This window comes from Oncorhynchus tshawytscha, linkage group LG28 (assembly GCF_018296145.1).
Source record: "Oncorhynchus tshawytscha isolate Ot180627B linkage group LG28, Otsh_v2.0, whole genome shotgun sequence".
In the NCBI taxonomy this organism is placed as follows: Eukaryota; Metazoa; Chordata; class Actinopteri; order Salmoniformes; family Salmonidae; genus Oncorhynchus; species Oncorhynchus tshawytscha.
The window spans coordinates 24,145,210-24,170,826 of NC_056456.1; the positions used below are offsets into that span (position 1 = coordinate 24,145,210).

Here is a 25,617-nt window from a genome sequence, read left to right on the forward strand (position 1 = left end):
GACTGTCATGTGCTTTTTACTGAGGAGCGGCTTCCGTCTGGCCACTCTACGAATTTGGCAGTGTGTTGTGAGCATACTCCGTCCCAGACAAGGAACTTTCTCCAGTTGCTGGTCTGGGTGGAGACAAAATAGAGGAGGAACTTTCTCCAGCTCCTGGTTGGCATGCTCCATTTACCCATTCAACTGTGGGTGGAATCCCAAGGAGAGACTCACCGGCGCCCCCAACAGGGAGCAGAAGCCTTTCCAATACCGTGCGACAAACTGGGGCCCACGATCCGAGACAATATCCTGGTGAAGTCTGGCAAACCAGAGGAACCACTGGACCTGTTTGAGTGAGGCAGAATGGGGCCAGTCGGTGACAGCCCTTACCTTTACGGGGTCCATTTGGATGCTGACGATAGAGATAATGTGGCCCAGGAAGGAAACCTGGAATACATGTAACTCACACTTCTCTATCTTGATGTATAGTTGACTCTGCAGGAGGAGTCTCAGGACTTGACGGACATGCAGGATGTATTCTGGAAGGGTCTTGGAGAAGATCAGGTTGAAGGGCATGACTAAATACTCAGTGGCAACTTGGGTGTTTAAGGCAGTTTTCCATTAATCTCCCTCCCTGATTCTCACCAGATTGTAAGCATTGCGGAGGTCCAGTTTGGTGAAGAATTGGGCCCCATGGGCCAACTCCAGTGCGGCGGACATCAGGGTTAGGGAGTAACAATTCTTAATCGTAATCCTGTTCAGCCTTCTGTAATTGATGCAGGGATGCAGAACTCCATCCTTTCTCACGAAGAAGAATCCTGACCCGCTGTGGATGAAGAGGAGTGAATGAAACCTGCCTCCAACGACTCCCAGATGTATTTGTTCATGACTGCTGCTTCAGGGGTCGAGAGGGAGTACAGACGGCCACGGGGAGGGGTGGAGCTGGGTAGGAGTTCTAGGGCACAGTCGTATGGGCGATGAAGAGGGATGGTGGCGGATTGCCTCTTACTGAAGGCCTCTCGGAGGATGAAGTACTCAGGAAGGAGAGCGGAAAAGTCTTGGTCTTCAATGGATACCGGGGAACACGACGAGGCTCTTGGTGGGGGTCTTAGTCATTTAGTCTGGCAGTTCTTACCCCAGTCTAGTAGGTGTCCTGTGGACCAGGACAATAGTGGGTTATGTAGCACTAGCCAGGGGTACCCAAGGATAAGGGGGTTCTCGGGAACCCAACCTGCAGTAGAATGGGCTCGGTCTGATATTCCACCTGGCCGGATCCGATGGGGCGTCCATCGAGGGCTTGAATCTGCAGAGGGGTGGGACATTTCATGGAGGGGATTTGTAATTCTCTGGCGTAGTCTTGGTCACTGAAATTATTCGCGGCTCCGTAGTCCACAAAGGCTTGAATGTGGTGCTGATGGTTGTCCCAATGGAGGGTTGCTGGTAGCGTCAGACGGTGACGGGATAGCTGGGGAGTAACTGCACAGTTTGTCAGGGTCTGCCCTTGTCTTGGCAAGCCCAGGTATTTCCCGTCAACTATAGGCATGTAGAACGGAGATGGCCGAGACCTCCACATATGCTTGTCACATTCCTGTGGGCTCAGACGTGTGCGTCTCAGCTGTCTGGGCTCCTCAATGCTGGTCTAGGGGGGTGTGGGGTGCTCCGGAAACCGGGATACAGTGGTGGAGTCAAAAAAGGAGCTGTCTCACACTTTCTCGAATGCGGTTGTCAAACCTGATGGCCAGCATTATCAGGGACTTGAGGTGCTCTCCCAGTTCCCGAGCGGCCAGTTCATCCTTGATGGAGTTGGACAGACCCTGGTGGAGAGAGGTGACCAGTGCCTCAGTATTCCACCCACTCTCGGTGGCATGGGTGCGAAACTCAATGGCAAAGTCACTGGCCTCTTCGATCAGTCGGCTTGGCGCTTCTCCGCCGAGTAGATGGTTGAAGGCTCATCACAGATCTGCAGTGAAGGCTAATGTGGAGCTGCAGGATGGTGGCTGCTGTTCCCACACTGCAGTTGCCCACGCCAGGGCATTGCCCAAGAGTAGAGAGATTATGTAGGCTATCATGGCCTGATCGGTGTGGAACGAGGAGGACTGTAGCTCAAACACCAGAAAGCACTGAGTAAGGAACCCCTTGCATTCTCCAGGGTGGCCGTCATACTGCTTGGGGGCTGGGATCTTGGGTTCCCAGTGCAGGTTCCCTAGAGGAACTACGGCAACGCCTGTAGCACTGGGCGATGAGACTTGGGCATTGCCTCCTCCTGGGTTAGGGTTGGGCCCGTGGTTAGAGGGAATTGGTAAGTGCCTGGAGGTTCTCTGATATTTGGGAGAGTTGTTCTTGCTGCTGCCCCCAGCATTGCTCCTTGTTGGGTTATAGCATTCTGAATCTGGGTGATCTCTGCCGGGTCCATGTTGAGGCAGAATCTTGCTGTGACGTGGTAAGATTGAGACCCAGGTCCAGAGAAGAGATCAGATGAGGAATCAGTGGTTAAGAATAAACATAATACTTTACTGACAAACGGTAGCTGCAGGATCACAGTAAAAACAGCAAACATTAAGTTTCGAAAACTCAACTCAGGAAACGAACGCACTCAGGAAACGAACGAACGCACTCAGGACACGAATGAACGCACTCAGGACACGAATGCACACGGTAAACAATTCAAGCTTCTGCAAAGGACAACAGAAAACACACTTATTTTAACAGGGAAATCATAATGAGTAAATTGGACACACCTGAGTGTCGTTAATGTCTCTATGGCGGTCTCTACCGCCCTCTGGTGACAGGTGGAACCATGACACTACCTATGAGCAGGGTCCATAAAAGTAGTGCCATCAGAAAGTATTCACATCCCTTGACTTTTTCCACATTTTATTGTGTTACAGCCTTAACTGAAAATGTAAGATTTTGTTGAGATTTTGTTGGTCAATGGCCTACACACAACACCCCATAATGTCAAAGTGAATTATGTTTTTTGACATTTTTACAAATGAATAAAAACATTTAAGTTGCATGGACTTTAACAGTGTTTAACATGATTTTTGAATGACTTCCTCATCTCTGTACCCCACACATACAATTATCTGTACGGTCCCTCATTTAAGCAGTGAATTTCAAACACAGATTCAACCACAAAGACCACGGAGGTTTCCCAATGTCTCACAAAGGACACCTGTTTTGTAGATGGGTAAAGAAATTGAAAAGCAGACATTAAAAATCCCTTTGATTATGGTATAGTTATTAATTAAGCTTTGGATGGTTACACTTGGACACCCAGTCACTACAAAGATACAGGCGTCCTTTCTAACTCAGTTGTCAGAGAGGAAGGACACTTTTCAGAGATTTCACCATGAGGCCAATGGTGACTTTAAAACAGTTACAGAGTGTAATGGCTGTAATAGGAGAAAACTGAGGATGGATCGACAACATTGTAGTTACTCCACAATACTAACCTAATTGACAGAGTGAAAATACGTTTGTTTGCAACAAGACACTAAGATAAGTATACTGTTATATTTGGGTCAAATCCAATACAAGCTTGACTTAGGCTAAATCGAAGAGGAAAATCTGGTTCAGTCTGTCCAAGACACTGGGAGATCAATTCACCTTTCCGTAGGACAATAACAATAAAACACAATACCAAATATACACGTAGAGTTGCTTACCAAGAAGACAGTGAATGTTTCTGAGTGGTCAAGTTACAGTTTTCACTTAAATCTACTTGAAAATCTATGGCAAGACCTGAAAATGCTTGTCTAGCAATGATCAACAACCATTTTGACAGAGCTTGAAGAATTTTTAAAAGAATAATGGGCAAATGTTGCACATTCCAGGTGTGCAGCACTCTTAGATACTTAACCAGAAAGACTCACAGCTGAAATCGCTGCCAAAGGTGTTTCTACAAAGTATTGACTCAGGGGTGTAAATACTTATGTAAATTAGATATTTCTGTATTTCAATTTCAATACATTAGCAAAAAAATCTAAAAACATGTGTTAACCTTTTTATTAAGGGGTATTGTGTGTAGATGGGTGGGGGGGAAATGTATTTAATCCATTTTGAATTCAGGCTGTAACACAACAAAATGTGGAATAAGTGAAGGGGTATGAATACTTTCTGAAGGCACAGGTGCCATTTGGGATGCATACCTAGTTCCATATCACACTCCCTCACTGCACAGTCCTGCCATATGAAAGGACAGTCCACATTCAAAGAGTCCCATAGAACTATAGCAGTTGTGAGCTTCTCTAATCAGCACCATGGACAGCAGCCAGAGTTCTGAAGTGAACACCACTCACTCTGCTTATGTTCTTTCCCTCTCAAAGCATTCTTGAGTTTGTTCTAAAAAAAAAACATTGCCTAAATTTGTGAACATGTAAAAAGGAACATTATTTAAACGTATATTTTGTTGTATATACGGAGGGGGTATCAATAAAGGCTATTCTACAGAGCTGAGTCTACCATCTGAAAACTGTAAAACTATGGAGAATATGTACAGTAGGCCAGTCTATACATGGTAAAGAACACCAGTTGTAGTGATATAGTGCTACACCTGTTCCACCAGCATGTAAACACATATAATATGTCTATTCATCTCAGTGAGGTAATAGGATCGCAAATATTGAATATTTTCACATACTTTCCTTACATACATTCCTTCCTTACTTTAGTGGAGATACTGTAGTAGGCTATGTAGTAGGCTATATTATCAATAGGCTCGAGTCCTGCACTTTCAGCCATCACTGCTAATGATTGGTAGCACATAACCTTGAAACCAGCTATGTTTTTGTTAATATGACAATGTAATTTCAATATTACTAGTCATTATGCTCGATTATGTTTGCCATGCATGAGTCTACAGTTCTAAAAAGCAATTGAAGTAGGTTCATTATCGTCATGTAGCCAACTCAAAGTACACCGTGGAAATGATTATAGCATATAGCAATCTTAGCCAGGCCTAGTGTGTATTATATTGCACAAACTCATCTCACGTGTAATAATGGACATGGCAGATATAATCTTCCAATCACAATAATAGACCGTTTATGAAACATGGGCATGTGGGGGTACTGAACATCAAGACTGCAGCCTATCATCCGAACTCACCTAGGACGAAAAAGGGGAGTTCAGTGTTTTCTAGATCGTCCACGACGACTATTTCTCCCGGGAAATCATTTCTGACGGAGAACAGAAGCTTGGGCTCGGAGGCCGACGGACTATGCATGATGCTCAGGTCGTTTTCTCTCAAAAACGGCAACGCAGACACGGTGACGCTTTTCATTTTGCATTCCATATCTTGGGACTGATCCTCGTCGGCATTCACACCTTGAATATTAGCAGCTTTGAAGGCAAGAATCCATGCGAGTGAGACAAGCAATCTCAGACCCATCATGCCCCGCATCACCGCTACTTCGTATCCCCGTCTCCTTTCTGTTCGAGGGCTTCACTTCAATACCGAGAGGAAGAGGAGCGAGGGGGAATGCGCTGGCAAAGCACACATTTCCGGGTTGTTTTGTTCGGAAAATAAATTGCGCTTATTTCGCATAAATCCCCAAATCCCTCTGTCACATGGTTAAAGATGATTTTTGATCATTTCAATGCAGCGTATGAGTTATATGATAGCGGGAAAGGCAAAAATGCGCAGTACCACTGACCCCTTTATTGGAAATACCCAAATCAAGCCATTGAAGATGTTGCTCATCTGGGAGCCCACTAGTGCAATATGGGATAGTCGACTGTATTTGCGCGCCAATACGTTTATAGGTGTTTATTATAGGCTACAATAATAACCCGTATTCAGTCGCTATCTGCCCACATATTGTGATGACTTGCGATGGACCAAACAAACTGTCAGTATTAATAAAAATAAATAAACATCAGCCCTGGGTTTTATTACAGCATCTGCACTGTCAAAACAGAGGTAACTCCAGTACACTAGGTCACCCGATTTGAAAAATTTAAAGTAAACAATCAATGAATGTCAGGAGGACTGAATAATAGACAAAACATAACTAGAGCTATCACAGACACAATGCATTTATTAATGGTGGTTGCATGAGACTTGCAAGAGTGGAGTCATCAATATTCAAAGAAAATAAAGTTTGCATGGGGTTTTGCACATAGGAGTAGAAAGAACAAGAGCAACTGAGCGCATCTGGTGATGAGGCGAGTGGCAGGTGCAGAGAGGGAGAGAGGGCACAAAGTCTGGGTCTAAGAATGATCTCCCTGTGCAGTCTTGAGCTTCTTCCAGCAGTCGAGCAAGGCTTTCGCAAACGGTATAGTGGTTCTGTGATTAAAGGCCATACAATTCATTTCCAACTCTGACCTGCACCATAATTGAGCTCTGAGGGTGGGAGAGAGCATGACAGCAACATCACTATCACCATCTCCGGTTTTTGATATCCAATATTTTTGGGAGATCTTTCAGCAACACATGTCACATGGGAAGGTTTTTGCGGTATACACTATATACAGTACATTCGGAAAGTATTCAGACCCCTTGACTTTTTCAACATTTTGTTACGTTACAGCCTTATTCTAAAAGGAATTAAATCGTTTTTCCCCCTCATCAATCTACACATGTTTTTGGGGAGTTTCTCACATTCTTCTCTGCAGATCCACTCAAACTCTGTCAGGTTGGATGGGGAGCCTCACTGCACAGCTATTTTTAGGTCTCTCCAGAGATGTTTGATGGGGTTCAAGTCCGGGTTCTGGCTAGGCCACTCAAGGACATTCAGAAACTTGTTCCCGAAGCCACGTCTGCCTTGCCTTGGCTGTCTGCTTAGGGTCGTTGTCCAGTTGGAAGGTTTGCTCCGTTCATCTTTCCTTTGGTCCTGACTAGTCTCCCAGTCCCTGTGTGACAGTATAGACAGTACTAGTCTCCCAGTCCCTCTCCTCACCCCAACCTGGGCTCGAACCAGGGACCCTCTGCACAACATCAACAACAGCCACCCCCGAAGCAGCATTACCCATCGAGCCACAAAAGCCACAGCCCTTGCAGAGCAAGGGGAACAACTACTTCAAGGTCTCAGAGCAAGTGATGTCACCAATTGAAACGCTATTAGCGCGCACCACCGCTAACTAGTTAGCCATTTCAGATCGGTTACACCTGCACTGAAAAACATCCTCACAGCATGATGTTGCCGCCACCATGCTTTACCGTAGGGATTTGCCAGGTTTCCTATAGATGTGACGCTTGCAATTCAGGCCAAAGTTCAATCTTGGTTTCATCAGACCAGAGAATTTTGTTTCTGAGATTCCTTTAGGTGCCTTTTGGCCTTTTGCCTTTTGGCAAACTCCAAGCGGGCTGTCATGTTCCTTTCACTGAGGAGTGGCTTCCGTCTGGCCACTTCACCACTTCACCTCGTCAGGCTTCCAGGCCTTAGCTGGCTCAAGAGGTTTTCTTGCCTCGGTTGGCTCAGCAGGCTCCCGCCCCACGCCTCAGCCGACTCATCAGACTCCCGCCCCATACCTTAGCCGACTCGTGAGGCTCCCACGACTCGGCCCGGCTTGTTAGGCTCCCACGCCTCGGTGGGATCGTCAGGCTCTCATGCCTCTGCCGCCTCATCTGGCTTGTCAGGCTCCCACACCTCAGCCGGCTCGTCGGGCTTCCCCGGCCTCAGCCGGCTCGTCCGGCTCCCATGAATCAGCCGGCCTGTCAGGCTCACCTAGATGGGACGCCCCCCTCCCTGTTGCTCGAGGCCCCAGGCTGCGCTCGAGGCGCCAGGCTGCCCATCATTATGCACACCTGTCACAATTGTTACGCGCACCTTCACTTCTTTGGATTCACCTGGACTCCATTACTTTGTTGATTGCCCCTCCTATATCTGTCTGTTCCTCAGTTTGATCCCCATGTCAGCATTATTGTCATTATATTTCCCCTGTTTAGACTTGCTTCTCGTCTCCCAGCGTCTGTCCTTGCATAAGAATGATGGAGCTGCTGTGTTCTTGGGGACCTTCAATGCTGCAGAATTTTTTACCCTTCCCCAGATCTGTGCTTCGACACAATCCTGTCTCTGAGCTCTACGGACAATTCCTTCGACCTCATGGCTTGGTTTTTGCTCTGACATGCACTGTCAACTGTGGGACCTTATATAGACAGGTGTGTGCCTTTTCCAATATAAACTAAATCTACCACAAGTACATTTCTTACAGTAAAATCAGTTTTTTTTTCATTATGGGGTATTGTGTGTAGATTAACGAGGAACATTTTTGATTGAATCCATTGTAGAATAAGGCTGTAACGTAACAAAATGTGGGAAAATAAGGGAAAGTAGTCTGAATACTTTCTGAATGCACTGTATGTCCCAAATGGCACCCTATTTCGTATATAGTGCACTACTTTTGACCAGGGCCCTTTGTACCCTGATCAAAAGTACTGCACTATTAAGAGAAAAGGGGGCCATTTGAGACACAGACAGTTTGTGGATTATTGCTGTCCTTATATTGCACACTCCTGGAGATGAGCAGCACCAGCATCAACTATTGAGGTTTGTATTTTCTACAGTAACACTCTGGAGTGTCATTGATTTGGTTATTAAGAGGGATTTACAGTAGTTATTGAAATGAAAACTCTTTCATCAGTGAAAATGAATCTGGGAGATGAAAGTGTTTTTTAAATCTAAGAATTACTCATTTGTGTGCTTGCTATAATGAGATAATTTGATTTTGTTCTCAAACCTTAACCACTACAGTAGGCTACTCTGTTCTCATATATATCCTGTTGTTTACATGGTTCATTTTGACTACCAAATAAATTGGGTGTTTCATTTGCTATCAAACCTATATCTACACCTCAACTTCTTTAAAAAGATAATGCCACTAGGTATGTAAAATGTGTAGCCAACAGCAAGTGTATTTTTCTGAAAAAGTACATATAACCACTATGTCTTATGGGTCTTAACCCATTTGAGTTAAAAAAAAGCAAAATCCTTGAAATACCTAAAAAACAAGTAGAGAACTCAATTAGGTATTTCAGATTGTTAACCAAATCGCTGAATTTTCATAAAACCTAGTGGTAATATATAAATATGTTATGGGCATTCATATTTAATCCAGATATATAATGAGGTTTTCTCCACCAGAATATGTTGAAGTTTTATGAGACTGACATGCTATTCCCTTTCAGAATAACACTCACTTTGAGTAGCAACTGGAAAAAGACAATATGAACAAATACGGTACAGCAACGACTAAGATGATTATAATTGGGTGACCTGAGACACCTGCCTTAAACAATAATAACACAAAGATAACATGCAATATAACATTTTTGAGTGAACTCTACAACCATTTTAAGTTCTGGTCAATATTGCTGATTTAGAGAGTGGCTAGATTTGTCCATTGTGGCAGAGCCTGGAGCAAAAATAATGAAAGCCTGTATTTACAGTATTTCCTGGCCCATGACTGCTAAAATAAAAAAATAGTAACAAAAAACAAATTTGAGTCAACTAGCCCTTTAAACAGTGTCCTCATTCAAAATGGAAGCTTGCCAGCTCCCTCTCAAGAGATTGTACCCTTTGAATTTTTTATATGTCAACTTCAGAAGACGAATTGCAATGGGATACATCTGCCACATGGCCTCCCCGGATGGATTACCTGAGTCTCCAAGCAACCCACTCTCAGAGTGTAGAAGGGGTGGCAAGAGCTCCCTTAAACCACAAAGGCCTGACCTTCTAGTTATGGGCATGATCACCCCCTTGGGCCAATAGCATCTGGCAAGGTAATGTATTGTTGGCATGTAAAATGATGCCACAAGAAGCAGAAAGATCAGAAGGCTTGTGTACCCTGGAGTTTGACCATCTGTGGCTTATTGGTTGTCATTAAGGTTTCTAATTTGGGGGTGACTTGGGGATTAGCCAAATGAGGGCAGGAAATGTCATTACCCAACTCCTTCTGAGATGTTGACATATTTACATATTTATACACCTTAATTGTCTTATTGCCATGACATTGGGAGGGCAATAGACCAAGGAGACAGAGGTATTGACACAAGCTTGTTTCTACATATTACATCTTAGTCATTTAGTAGACACTCTTATCCACAGTGACTTATAGAAGCAATTAGGGTTATGTGCCTTGCTCAAAGGGCACATGGTCAGATGTTTCACCTAGTTGGTCAGGGATTTGAACCAGCAACCTTTTGGTTACTGGCCCAATGCCCTTAATCACCAGGCTACATCCATCCACCTTTATTTGATTCATTATCTATTGGAGGAAATATCCCTACAGCCACTCTTACCGTGCTGTGTTTATCGAGTCAATTCTGAGATAAAATGTAAATACCTGTATTTAAGTTCATTTAAATGACTTTCTTATGGGACTCATAACACTTCAGAAATGTATGTGAAATATCACACATTTACAAAACTAGCACAAACATTTCAGGGCAACATTACAGCTTAAAAAATATATTGCTATGCAAGGAGCTGGAGACATTTATTTAACAAATATACAACTGAAACGCTCTAAGCCCAAACTGAGTTTGAGCTTATTCTATCAAGGCCAAGAAGGAAAGATAATTGACATTCTGGAAATATAACTAGGAGCCAAGACTCTTGGCTCAAGAGAAGCTTGTTCAGTTGGTATGCCAACTGCCATCAGAGAATAAGGGATATTATATGAAACATGAATATTATTAGGCTGGCATTAGTATTTTATGCTTGGGAAAGGCTCTTGCTGTCCAATACACAAAAAGCCTAACAGTTCTAAATATATAGACAACTGTGGGTGGATACATCTCAGCTTTGAGAAAAAAGACAAATATATCCCTTGGATTTCAATGTGTTGCTGTCAACAGCTCACTTCCTCCAATCAACCATCTAATGTACTACAGATCTCTGCTTTAATCCCTCATTTGTTCAGGGGACAAGTAGTGTTCATTTCAAAAGCAGCACTGATCCAACGTTGTCTATATTGGGATGTTAAAATAGAATCCGCATGTTGCCTCCTTATCAAGCCCACACAAGACCTACCGTATAATAATTTAGTTCCCTTTCAATTATTTGTTTCAACATCTCACAGTGGGATTTACCAGAATCTCCTCAGTAGCTCGAAAGACCAATCATACGTGCCTGTCGGAGACAGGTAAGTGGAGGATGAGGGAGCTCCTTCCCTCATAATAATGCCGCGTTCAAAATAAGAGCTCAGACTGGGAAAAATTATTTGAACAGTCATCGAACGGTCATCAAACTCTGAATTCCAAGTCGGAAACTTTGGCATCTTTCTAGAACTCCGACTTTCCGACATGAAGATCACTGACTTCATAATTTGACCTTGTTTTTTCCCCCAGAGTTTCCAGTTGTCTTGACAGCACTATAAAAAGCCGCTTGCCTGCCCTCTGCTCATTCTCACCTCTCTACCTCACAGAAAAGTTCTACTTAGCTCTCCTCAGCATGACTTGATCTGTTTCCTGTTTAACTGTTCACAGTGTGACGTTAAGGTTACACCGCCAAGTGCAGGGTTATCAGCTCTCGTCTTTTGTGTGGTGACTTTACCGAAATGGTAAGAATTTGCTTCACCGCTTTATTCTTTCGTCTCCTGTTGTAGCTAGCATCACACGGCAACATGAATGCCAAGGACATGGATGAGCTGGGCCTCAACAAGCCACCATCGTCAACGACAGGCACTTCTCTCCTTGGTAAGACGGACTAATTCTCCGCGTCTATCTACAAAAAGATATACATATCTGCTGTTCTGTCCGAGCGATTAATGTTACGTCCGTACTACTGGCTTACTAGGCCAATTTGATGCTAGATATACAGTGCCTTGCGAAAGTATTCGGCCCCCTTGAACTTTGCGACCTTTTGCCACATTTCAGGCTTCAAACATAAAGATATAAAACTGTATTTTTTTGTGAAGAATCAACAACAAGTGGGACACAATCATGAAGTGGAACGACATTTATTGGATATTTCAAACTTTTTTAACAAATCAAAAACTGAAAAATTGGGCGTGCAAAATTATTCAGCCCCCTTAAGTTAATACTTTGTAGCGCCACCTTTTGCTGCGATTACAGCTGTAAGTCGCTTGGGGTATGTCTCTATCAGTTTTGCACATCGAGAGACTGAAATTGATTCCCATTCCACCTTGCAAAACAGCTTGAGCTCAGTGAGGTTGGATGGAGAGCATTTGTGAACAGCAGATTTCAGTTCTTTCCACAGATTCTCGATTGGATTCAGGTCTGGACTTTGACTTGGCCATTCTAACACCTGGATATTTTTATTTTCGAACCATTCCATTGTAGATTTTGCTTTATGTTTTGGATCATTGTCTTGTTGGAAGACAAATCTCCGTCCCAGTCTCAGGTCTTTTGCAGACTCCATCAGGTTTTCTTCCAGAATGGTCCTGTATTTGGCTCCATCCATCTTCCCATCAATTTTAACCATCTTCCCTGTCCCTGCTGAAGAAAAGCAGGCCCAAACCATGATGCTGCCACCACCATGTTTGACAGTGGGGATGGTGTGTTCAGGGTGATGAGCTGTGTTGCTTTTACGCCAAACATAACGTTTTGCATTGTTGCCAAAATGTTCAATTTTGGTTTCATCTGACCAGAGCACCTTCTTCCACATGTTTGGTGTGTCTCCCAGGTGGCTTGTGGCAAACTTTAAACAACACTTTTTATGGATATCTTTAAGAAATGGCTTTCTTCTTGCCACTCTTCCATAAAGGCCAGATTTGTGCAATATACGACTGATTGTTGTCCTATGGACAGAGTCTCCCACCTCAGCTGTAGATCTCTGCAGTTCATCCAGAGTGATCATGGGCCTCTTGGCTGCATCTCTGATCAGTCTTCTCCTTGTATGAGCTGAAAGTTTAGAGGGACGGCCAGGTCTTGGTAGATTTGCAGTGGTCTGATACTCCTTCCATTTCAATATTATCACTTGCATAGTGCTCCTTGGGATGTTTAAAGCTTGGAAAATCTTTTTGTATCCAAATCCGGCTTTAAACTTCTTCACAACAGTATCTCGGACCTGCCTGGTGTGTTCCTTGTTCTTCATGATGCTCTCTGCGCTTTTAACGGACCTCTGAGACTATCACAGTGCAGGTGCATTTATACGGAGACTTGATTACACACAGGTGGATTGTATTTATCATCATTAGTCATTTAGGTCAACATTGGATTATTCAGAGATCCTCACTGAACTTCTGGAGAGAGTTTGCTGCACTGAAAGTAAGATGACAACTCAACCAAATTTAAATCAAAACTAGACGTTGAACTGACTCTGTGCCCAGTGGGTATTGTTAAATATCCTTCAGCACAGCTGCCTTTTGTGCTGCTGGAAAGAGTGGAGATGAAATATCTCTCCTCATAAGGTCACCCTTATGTCTGCAAAGCCAGTGAGTGAGCTACATGCACTCAGTTCACCATTTGTGCCAACAGTGTGCCTGGGGATTTTCCAAGGTCACTTTGTTGCCCAACCCAGCTTTCATGCCCAAGGTTAGCGGCAAGTACAATTGTCTCGCCTTGGAGCTTGTAGATTTCACCCGCCGCCTCTCCCTTCTATGGAAGAGGAGAGGCTAGACGTTTGTGTCAAGTACGTACATTGTGCATTATTCTATGGTAAAGGACGAGAGCTTTGCGCAAGAGCGAGCCACTCTTTGTGACCTGGGTGCATCCCTGCCAGCCCTCAGGCCCCTTTCTTGTCAATGGTTGTCTCATTGGATTGTGGAAGCTATTATATTGTCCAAATAATAGCAAGGGCTTACAGCCTGAGGGCTCACTCCACCAGAGGTATGGCTACCTCTTAGGCACTGTTCTTAGGCACTCCTTAAAAGAGATTTGTGATGCGGCTTGTTGGGCATCCTCCCATAATTTTATAAGGTTTTATAACGTCAATGCGCCTTCATTGGCGCATACTGTTCTCAGTGTCGGGCCTCTGAGGGTTGATATTGAGACTGCTTGGCTTTGGAGAGCATGTGCGATACAGGAGGTGGCCATATCCCACTGTCAGATGTCGTAACCCCAGTTCTCTGATATTATGAGTGACTCAACTCAACACAACACATTCCCCTGCATGAGTGTGAGTATTGCTCAAGAATGATCAGAGGGCAGGCGAGTGGCTCTAAGTTTGAGGGGAGGGGCTCCCTCATTCACCACTCAACCTGTCTGTCACCGACAGACATGTATGATTAGTCCTTCGAGCTACTTAGAAGATTTTGGTGAATCCCACTGTGAGATGTCTCACTCACAATATCAGAGAACATGGGTTACGCAAGTGACCTTGAGTTATCTTTCAAACCATCTCCCAGAAGCTATCTGGCTGTTGTTGAACTGCAGCCTCAGAACACCTCATTCACTCTGATTACAATAGATCACTACTCTATGCCTGGGAGCTGGGAAACTGGGAAACTCAACCTGCATTTTTGCGCCTTCAACCGCTGATCCATCAGAGCGTAATGGGGTTCTGGCTGGCAAGATTTGACTTTCAGATGTATTGCAAAAAGAGGGAGATGTACAGGTAACCAAAATAAAGGAAATGCTTAAGTAAATGAGGGATGCAAAGTATATTGAAAGCAGGTGCTTCCATACAGGTGTGGATCCTGAGTTAATTAAGCAAATAACATCCCATGGTTAGGGTCATGTATACAAATGCCCAGTTGCACATTATTTTGGCTACCATGGCTAGAAGAAGAGATCTCAGTGACTTTGAAAGAGGGGCCTCAAAGGAGCATAGAGGAGTTAAAGTGTATGTGTGTCAGTCACCAGATCTCAACCCAATTGAACACTTATAAGAGATTCTGGAGCAGCGACTGAGACAGCATTTTTCGCCACCATCAACAAAACACAACATGTTGGAATTTCTCATGGAAGAATGGTGTCACATCCCTCCAATAGAGTTATCTATGTGAATTATATTTCTATATTGGCCTAGTATGGTTCCCAATCAGAAGCAGCTGTTAATCGTTGTCTCTGATTGGGGATCATATTTAAGTAGCCATTTTCCCATTGTGCTTTGTGGGATCTTGTCTATGTATAGTTGCCTGTGAGCATTATATTAGCGACACGGTTCGTTTGTTCGTATTGATGTTTTGTTCTTTAAAGTTTTCTATTCCAAAATAAAGGATGGAAACATACCACGCTGCATCTTGGTCCTTAAAACGATCGTGACAGTCACTCTGAAACTTATTCCAACGTCTGCCTGCCAGCTGGAAATCTTTACCAGTGGGTGTGCATGTGTGTGTAGACTACCTTCCCATCAAAATTAATCCTATTAGACCCTTTACGATTCTCGCAATCCTATAGGATTTTGTGTCACCTCTATCAGAATCCTATTGGAATTCCGTTGGACTACTTTTTTCCTATTGTAAATCAAATGTTCGAGTACAATACAACAACATTAACATATACATATACTGTACAACATATACAACAACAGTTATATATTCATTTCTGTTTTATTCACCTTTAAGAAAGCCTGTCCCTTTAAGAGTGACTGATGATGTCACAGCTAGCGCATGCTTGCAGTGTTTGTTTTTTTTTGGAGGGTGGATCAGCTTAATATTGCGGAAAGAATGTTGCTTCCAATGTAATTGTCTGCATCATTTCCAATCCCCCATATTTTTTGGGTAAAAATATATATCCATACACGCATGCATATATATACACATATATACATACACATACCTATATAGACATACATACTTTTTTAAAGAATATACCTTTATTATTATTCCCCGCAAACCCTTCCGCCAATCCCCCAATTGGAGTAAACTAATAAACACTTCTGCTTCTACCTTCAATCCATACATCTTATACACACTCTACAGACACAGTCTACTTTACAATAGTTCTCTCTTGTTTGTTCTTAGTCCTTCCTCTATTTCTGATGTCCATCCAGTTTGAGGATTTCTATTTGTAACTATGCTATTTCACAAAAGCTCCGAACCTATATACATTCTACAGATCCCTTATGCCCTACATTGTTTATCTTGTTATTAGTCCCACCCTTCAGCTCCACTCAACCCCTCCCATCTGTCTCTCAACATCATCCAATACAAATCATCCAATACTTGCCATATATTTTTCAACTGTGCTGTCATGCTTCACAAAATAATTGAACCTTCCTATTCTTATAGCTTCTACAGATTGTAAATTAAAAATAAACATTTTTGCTAAAATAATTATTATATTATTGATTGATTGACTATGGCTTTTCAAATCACCCAGTATTGCTATCTGTAGTGTTAGTTCTAGGCAAATGTTGCAATTCTTCAGCCATTCCTGGACCTGTGACCAAAAATGAGCTACATATGGACAATACCAAAATAAATGATCTAATGACTCTGCCTCCTCACAGCAGAATCTGCAGAGCTGGGAAGATTGTATCCCCCATATATATAACATTCTATTAGTTGCAAGAATTTTGTATAGCAATTTATATTGAAAAATTCTAAGTTTTGAATCCGGCGTTGTTTTGCGTATCAATTCATAAACCACGTGCCATGGAATGGGTACATCGAAAATCTCTTCCCAAATATTTTGCCATTTATATGGCACGGCTGTCAGTTTTTTGGTCCTCAATTGAAATTGGTACATGTTTTTATTTATCACACTTTTCTTTAACTGGCTCCAGGTCATCTACAAGTCCATGCTAGGTAAAGCTCCGCCTTATCTCAGTTCACTGGTCATGATGGCAACACCCATCCGTAGCACGCGCTCCAGCAGGTGTATCTCACTGATCATCCCTAAAGCCAACACCTCATTTGGCCGCCTTTCGTTCCAGTTCTCTGCTGCCTGTGACTGGAACGAATTGCAAAAATCGCTGAAGTTGGAGACTTTTATCTCCCTCACCAACTTCAAACATCTGCTATCTGAGCAGCTAACCGATCACTGCAGCTGTACAGAGTCTATTGGTAAATAGCCCACCCAATTTTACCTACCTCATCCCCATACTGTTTATATTTATTTACTTTTCTGCTTTTTTGCACACCAATATCTCTACCTGTACATGACCATCTGATCATTTATCACTCCAGTGTTAATCTGAAAAATTGTAATTATTCGCCTACCTCCTCATGCCTTTTGCAAACAGTGTATATAGACTCTTTTTTTTCTACTGTGTTATTGACTTGTTAATAGTTTACTCCATGTGTAACTCTGTGTTGTCTGTTCACACTGCTATGCTTTATCTTGGCCAGGTCGCAGTTGAAAATGAGAACTTGTTCTCAAGTAGCCTACCTGGTTAAATAAAGGTGAAATAAAAAAATAAAATAAAAAATTGTAACTGGCTATACTTATTTCACCACTTACCATAATGAGACACAACTTTCAATTCTATTTATCAAAATATATGTTTGCAAACATACCATTAAAAAGTAACATGATGATGGAGTGTCTATATAGCTGTACCATGATCTTTGCCTTTCTACTAAGTAAACCTCCAATTGGTCCCTACTATTCCACCCGCTAAAAGCCCTCCTCATCCCGAGTTGGTTTGTCATCCCAATGCCCGGCAGACCACCCTCGACCCCCTGTATCCCATAACCCATAAACGACTGGGATCCATCCTTTGGAAAGAGCACACAGTGCCATTTACCGAATTGAAGTAGATTAACTGCCAAATGCATTTCCATCGCCCTCACCTCGATTTGTATTATATATAGCTGTGGATCATCCTCTATTGTCCCTAACATCTTTTACTTCTTCGCAACAGTTGTGGGATACACACATACACCCACACACACACACACTCAACCCATACCTCTAGACAACCATAAGCTCACTTACTCGACAATTGCACCACCCCAGAGCCCAACTCAAGACAGGTCTTGAATTACAAATGTACTCGCAGTTGAATCTGCACGAGAAGGCCTGCAAGACCGCACAAAAAATTTGGCAAAAAGAGAGAGATTTTATTTACCATTGTCAGATCCTAGATGATGGAGGTCAAATGTACACCTCTACCCTGAAACTCCTACAATACGGTCACCCGTAATGACCATATTCCCAAGCACCTCCATGCAGTCCAACTTTGATTCTGTGCATCTAGAGTCACAATAATATACCCCCCATGCTTGCAGTCTTAATTAACTACCAAGTTCTGCTCGCCACCTGTGGCTGTGCAGAGAAACTTCAGTTTTCAAATATTATTATTATTATTATTCTATCTGTTACTGTGCGTGAAGGTAAGAACTGTGAGTAACGTTACAGTATTTGTGTTTCCTGACAAAGTTTCTGTCGTATTTTGTAAATTGTGCAGCATTTTATGCACTTATTTTTATGCAAGCTAAGAAACTACTGTTAGCCACATTTTGCCTGCCAGCTGACTAGATAGCTAGCTAAGTTGTAACCATTTGCATCTAGTTTTTGAGTCACTTCAGCGTTATAGCAGATGAGAAATGTTCATCTTGCTTGTTATTGTTAAATATATGTGCCACATTATAGGCAAGTCAACCCTGTTTTCATGATTTCTGGTAGATCATCAAAATAAATATATCGCATAACTTTTTTTGGACTCATTCAGCAGTTTTTACCCGAATTAAGAAGATTACTATTGGACATTAATGTTGAAAGTCCATTTATATTCCTGAAATGTAAATTGAAAATGATGCTGTTGCTGCTTTCCCGTTGACTAACTTTTTATAAAAAGTTAAACACAACTATTTGGTTAATCACTCATATCGATATCAATTTGAAATCAATAGAGCAAGGGGAAAACGGTGTGAATGCACTGTTTAAACTAATACTATTCAAAGGCCACACTGAATCTGAAAATAATTTGTATATCACTGGTTAGAAGAGAATTTGCTGAAGACAGTCATCTAAATTCTAGAATGTCAGATGGAAGTTTTGGGAGGTTGCCCGAAACATCAAAGGAAACACATCAGTTGCTTTGTTATTTAATTTCAAGGAATCAGTACCCACCATAGGGTATCAACAGTGACAGGGGTTGGCTGTTAGTTTAACACTCAAATCCATGTATTGGTGTGAGACCAGCGATTTGACTTTGAAAATTATAGTAGAATTCCAAGTCCTAAAACCAATGATATTGATCTGTTTTAAACATGATGTGTTTAATCGATGTTGTGTCATTGTGATCGCTATAAATGTTTATATTAGCATTACTCATTTGAGTTTAAAAGGATGTGTAATTACTAGAGGTCGACCGATTAATCGGAATGGCCGATTGATTAGGGCCGATTCAAGTTTTCATAACAATCCGTAATCGGCATTTTTGGACACCGATCATGGCCAATTACATTGCTCTTCACGAGGAGACTGCATGGCAGGCTGACTACCTGTTATGCGAGTGCAGCAAGGAGCCAAGATAAGGTGCTAGCTAGCATTAAACGTATCTTAGAAAAAACAATCAATCTTAACATAATCACTAGTTAACTACACATGGTTGATGATATTACTAGTTTATTTAGCTTGTACTGCGTTGCATATAATCGATGCGGTGCCTGTTAATTTATCATTGAATCATAGCCTACTTCGCCAAACGGGTGATTTAACAAGCGCATTCGCGAACAAACACTGTCGTTGCACCAATGTGTACCTAACCATAAACATCAACACTTTTCTTAAAATCAATACACAAGTATATATTTTTTAAACCTGCATTTTTAGTTAATATTGCCTGCTAACATGAATTTATTTTAACTAGGAAAATTGTGTCACTTCTCTTGCGTTCTGTGCAACAGAATCAGGGTATATGCAGCAGTTTGGGCCACCTGGCTCGTTGCGAACTGTGAAGACTATTTCTTCCTAACAAAGACAGACAACTTTGCCAAACGAGGGATGACATAACAAAAGCGCAATTACGAGAAAAAAAGCACAATCGTTGCACGAATGTACCTAACCATGAACATCAATGCCTTTCTTAAAATCAATACACAGAAGTATATATTTTTAAACCTGCATATTTAGTTAAAAGAAATTCATGTTAATAACAGGCAATATTAAACTAGGGAAATAGTGTCTCTTGCGTTCATTGCATGCAGAGTCAGGGTATATGCAACAGTTTGGGCCGCCTGGCTCGTTGCGAACTAATTTGCCAGAATTTAAAATAATGATGAGATAACATTGAAGGTTGTGCAATGTAACAGGATTTTTTAGACTTAAGGATGTCACGCTTAGATAAAATACGGAACGGTTCTGTATTTCACTGAAAGAATAAATGTTTTATTTTCGAATTGATAGTTTCCGGATTTGACCATATTAATGACCTAAGGCTCCTATTTATGTGTGTTATTATGTTATAATTAAGTCTATGATTTGATATTTGATAGAGCAGTCTGACTGAGTGGTGGCAGGCAGCAGCAGGCTCATGAGCATTCATTCAAACAGCACTTTTGTGCGTTTGCCAGCAGCTCTTCACAATGCTTCAAGCATTGCGCTCTTTATGACTTCAAGCCTATCAACTCCCGAGATTAGGCTGGTGTAACCGATGTGAAATGGCTAGCTAGTTAGCGGGGTGCGCGCTAATAGCGTTTCAAACGTCACTCGCTCTGAGACTTGGAGTAGTTGTTCCCCTTGCTCTGCTCGGCTTTTGTGGAGCGATGGGTTACGATGCGTCGAGGGTGGCTGTTGTCGATGTGTTCCTGGTTCGAGCCCAGGTAGGGGCAAGGAGAGGGACAGAAGCTATACTGTTACACTGGCAATAATAAAGTGCCTATAAGAACATCCAGTCAAAGATATATGAAATTCAAATAGTATAAAGAGAAATAGTCCTATAATTCCTATAATAACCTCAACCTAAATCTTCTTACCTGGGAATATTGAAGACTCATGTTAAAAGGAACCACCAGCTTTCATATGTTCTCATGTTGTGAGCAAGGAACTTAAATGTTAGCTTTTTACATGACACATATTGCACTTTTACTTTCTTCTCCAACACTTTGTTTTTGTATTATTTAAATCAAATTAAACGTTTCATTATTTATTTGACGTTAAATTGATTTGATTGATGTATTATATTGAGTTAAAATGAAAGTGTTAATTCAGTATTGTTGTAATTGTCATTATTACAAATAAAATTAAAATTAAATATCGTCTGATTAATCGGTATCGGCTTTTTTTGGTCCTCCAATAATCGGCATCGGTATCGGCGGTGAAAAATCAAAGTCGGTCGACCTCTATTAATTACCCTCAATTCGATGTGGGCAAAATGTGAGGTTCTGTAGTTTAGTAACACATACTGTCCACATGAAATTTGTGCAAATAATCTAAAATAATGTAATGTAGCTTTATTGGATAATCTCACAGCTAAATATGGTTAAATACCAGTAAACTGAGAAACAGTCTTTCTCTCGTGTCTCCATCTCTTTGCCTACTTACACTAGCGGTAATTCCCTGAGGTTCTCAACCTCTTCAACACACCACCACAATATAGGAGTGATTCAATCAGATTTTGGAACCAGTCCTATAGGATTCCAATACAAGAATCCAATTGAATAAAAAACGTATTAGATTTTTGGAACCAATCTTATAGGATAAAATCCCAATAGGAGAGGTGCAAAAAGAGATTCTAACCCCTAGGATAAAATCCTATAGGATGGGTTCTAAAATCTGATAGGATTTTCTATTGGATTCTAATAGGATTTTTTTATTACTAGGAATTTCAGAGGTTAAAAAGGAAGAGAAAGGAATGTTCTAAACAGGCACTTTTTGGGGGGTTCGAACCGGTTCAGAACTTTGAAAAGAATTTGTTCCAACCCCTTTTCCAGACACTATAATCTATGCAAAGGTGCATTGAAGCCTTTCTGGCAGCTCATGTTGGCCCAATGCCCTACTTTATGTTGGTGTTTCCTTTATTTTGGCAGTTACCTGTATCTCTCTTCAGAAACTAGGGACTTTGTCAGTATGAATTCAGTTTGCCAGGAGTCACAACAAATTTGCAACACACAAATTTGGCTAAAGTATTGGGAGAAGCATTTCTCTTTCATTAGCCAGGCTGTCCCTTCAGGCTTGCAGAGCTCCGTATATCCTCTCCTCTGCTTCCCCAACCCCCAGCCTACCATTTCCCCACTCTCTCTCCTCTTCTCATGTCCCTCTCCTTCCTTCCACATAGCATTATCGACCCCTCCTCCCTGTACTTTGCTCTGAGCTCAGCTCAACCAATCACGGTCTGGGAGGCGTGGCAATGAGAGTCGGTTTGACAGAGCAAAGAGATGTGTTCCTGAAAGACTTTGAGCAAGAGCAATCGTCAGTCCAGTGCTCATCCGAAGTGCTGGGCTTGAGAGTGAGTGATGACTGTAACAGGGGCAGCTGAAGCTTAGCTGTGTGGCTCACAGAAAAAGGTGTACATTGTATTTCTCTGCTTTGGTAGCAGGTGCAGGCTCTTTACTGAAGGGAGAGTTGCCTAAAAGGAAAAGAAGAGATATTTTGTGTGGATTTTATTCTGGTTCTTCTGACTGCTACACTATATATTATCATTAAGACCTGGAGGCTTGGGGGACACTGGCACCTTTGACTTTTATCTTGCTGTTTCCTATTTCTGAAATCTTAGATGCATCCTTAGTTTTAAAATATTTTTGGGGTGTGACTATTTTTGGTCTCAGCTGATTATCTCAAGCTAAATATACACTGTATTGTTGTGGACTTGACAGTGTTCTAGGGGCACCTTTGGACCCCAACTTGCAGCCAACATTGACTAACTTGGCTATAGCAGTGAGAGGACAATGCCTGGATTATCCTATAATAAGCGACTCTGTAACTTGCCTGTTGGAAGCTGCAAGTGAATCAGGGACTGGAGGCTGTCGGTTAGCTGCTGGCTGCATTCCACCAGTTTGTCTGAAGACTGTAAACATCTTGACAACCTTCACTAGCTGGTAGGATACACGCACAACGAAAGAGACAACAGGATCACCCTTCACACTCTGGGTGAGATGCCATTGCTATTGCTTGCCTTGCTTCTATATCAATTTGTAATGTGCTTTAGAGTGCCTGAGTATTGATGTTATTATTTGCACAGTGACCTGGCTGGTGTGTATTATTAATAATGTTGAGTTAGTAGTCCTTCTACACCTGCATTGCTTGCTGTTTGGGGTTTTAGGCTGGGTTTCTGTACAGCACTTTGAGATATCAGCTGATGTACGAAGGGCTATATAAATACATTTGATTTGATTTGATTTTTTAGTCTGATTTTGTGTTTTTATCCAAAGAAGTTGTACATTCATTATCAACCTGTCATTTTTTTTTAACTTTAGACGTTCGCTTAGTTTACTCTTAAATTATCTCCTTAAATTATTACTCTGGTGCTATGATGCTGAATTATTGTCTTTTTTTATTTGTGTGCAGTTTTTTGGTGATTTGAAACAGCTCATATCAATGGGGGTGTCCCCTATAGCCTGTGACGCATGAATTTTGATGTGCATAGGCTACTATATTCAGCAGAGGATTTGTGAATATTATGTTTTATACATGCTCCTCTGTGAATTTGCATTCAGTTCGTAAGCATCTCCAACTAGGCTTACTCAGTCCAGATCTCTCCCTGCCTTAGGCTTAGGGTATGATAATGGAGCAGAGGAGAGAGAGAGATTCAGGAGATTGCTGCAAAATCATTGAAAGTGCCTTCAAAACGTGAGATGCCCAGTGCTTTAACTTTCTCGTCAAGTGAGAATTCTTCAGCCAGTCATTTTAAATATAGCACCTCAAGAACAAGGCTTGAGAGATTTAACAAAACCACCCCACAGCTTTGTTGTTCACTGCATGGGTTTGCCTCCTCGCTGTGTGAACCTTGGATAACTGCCTGGGCATGGTGGAAGGAAAGGAAGAGGCAGTGTGTAGGTCAGTGCTTCCCTCTTGATATGGCCATGTGTCTCAAAGTATTTGTGCTCGTCAAAGGCCACAGGCAGCACTACCACTGTAGGAGGAAAGAACTGGACACTAGTGTGAGCAATCGGTCTATTGTTTTACATATGTTCATGAATCCTCTTTGCACATGATTTTGGCAGACTAGAATCATGCTGACATTTCAATCGGAGGGGGTATTTCATGCAATTTTTCACCAAATATAAAGCAGCTTTCTTTTTATCTAATCCGTGGAGGAAAATGTGTAAGCTGCTTCAGTGTATTTTTTAAGCTGTTGGTTCTGGGCGACTAAGCTGTTGGTTCTGTGCAATTCGTATTTGAATAGCGGATTCCTGGTGTTTGATTGTTATAAGTATTTATAAACAATGATGAAATAAGTCTCTCTCTCCAATTACTTTTATTTGGTATTTTATTCACTAAGGGTGGGATATGGGCATTGTTGAGAACATAAATATACAATGTTATCAAAATGAACACATTTATGAGAAAAATATTCCCTGTTTCTTTACAACAAAGTGTCTCTGAGGGAGGTTGTCTGTCTTGTCCTCTATTTCCTGCCTGCTTTTATTGAACATCAAATGTACATGAATATCAGGGGCTTGCTACAGTAAGTAGTTACAACTAGTCTGCTTTTTAAAATTCCCTGTGGAGAGAGAGACTTTTAGCTGCTCGCCACCCTCCTCTTCCAGCAGTTGGGAAGGGAGAAGCAGATTCTTGACAGTTTTACTGCTTTTTCTCACCTACAGAGGGAGCATAGTACCACACAACGTTTAGCTGATCTGCCTCCAGCACTAAGCTATTCCTGAGCTCACTCTTTTTTTTAAATGCGGTCTGAAACATGTATGATGCTTGGCTGAACTCTCTTAGAGAATGATAAAGAACATTGTTAGAACGGGACATGTGCAATGTTTATAAGTAAATGCATTGATCTCAATTATTGAACATTATCACAGCAGAGATTCATTTGACCAAATTCATTGATTTTCAATGTTACTGTCAGCGGAGATTTAATCCCTCTGAGCCGCACAGGTTATGCTGCAGAAATGTACCATTTGTACTATCTTGACCCAGTTTAATGTTATTTTATATTTGCAGCACTCTTTGGTGCACCATGAAGCCAGTTATCTAACTACAGTAGGCTATGTGAGTAGATGGGATACCACATGACGTGTGTGTGTGTGTGTGTGTGTGTGTGTGTGTGTGTGTGTGTGTGTGTGTGTGTGTGTGTGTGTGTGTGTGTGTGTGTGTGTGTGTGTGTGTGTGTGTGTGGTAAAAATGTAGTGCTCCTAAATGAATAAAACATTGATCAGTAGCCAAGGCAAACTCAATACAGTATATGCCTAGGCCTAGCAGTAGTACAGCTGGATTTTCATTTGGAGATCTTATTTCCCAGATCGAAGCTGCTGATTCAAAGTGGACTGGAATGGAACCAGTCTCTCGATGTGTCCGAAATGGCACCCTATTCCCTTTAGGGTCAAAAGTAGTGCATTATAACAGGAATAGGGTGCCATTTCTCTCTGTAGTAGAGCCATATCAGTACAGCAAAATCGCTTGCCAAGAACATCTGTGCAGACATGATAATAGTCTTCCCCACCTTTTAGTAATCATTTGTGCCCAGGGAAGGTTGGGTCATTGATTACATTTCCATAATTGAGATTGAAGGATGGAGAGCTGTAGAAAATGAGATTGACAGAAGAGAGGGGAAACTTGGGCTGATCTCAACGAGTAGGGCCATTGTACACCAACTCTGTTCCACAAAGAGTGAAAAATATACTATCTTATACCCAAATATATGGCACAGTTAGGAGAGAGTGTCAATCGTTCTAATTTATTCATTGATGAGGAATATTCCATCTTAATTTTTCCCCCTTATTATTGCT

General features: G+C 41.9%; 2 protein-coding genes across 11 annotated transcripts in view; one reads left to right on the top strand and one right to left on the bottom strand.

Moving 5' to 3' along the window:
• Window positions 1–5,665, bottom strand: part of LOC112226955 (astrotactin-1) — a 247,471-nt gene extending 241,806 nt beyond the window's left edge. For 5 of the 10 annotated variants that reach the window (XM_024391656.2, XM_024391655.2, XM_024391652.2 and 2 more), the window contains exon 1: window positions 5,089–5,665. In XM_024391656.2, coding sequence (XP_024247424.1) covers window positions 5,089–5,383 — 295 coding nt within the window. In that variant the 5' untranslated portion in view covers window positions 5,384–5,665. The remainder of the gene's footprint in view (window positions 1–5,088) is intronic. The other 5 variants (XM_024391657.2, XM_024391653.2, XM_024391659.2 and 2 more) reach the window with 2 other exon arrangements.
• Window positions 5,666–22,123: 16,458 nt separating this feature from the next.
• The window catches only part of LOC112226957 (bone morphogenetic protein/retinoic acid inducible neural-specific 2), a 117,845-nt gene continuing 114,351 nt past the window's right edge, over window positions 22,124–25,617 (top strand). Inside the window, exon 1 of the mRNA XM_024391661.1 lies at window positions 22,124–22,807. The gene's annotated coding sequence lies outside the window, so the exon portion shown is untranslated. The remainder of the gene's footprint in view (window positions 22,808–25,617) is intronic.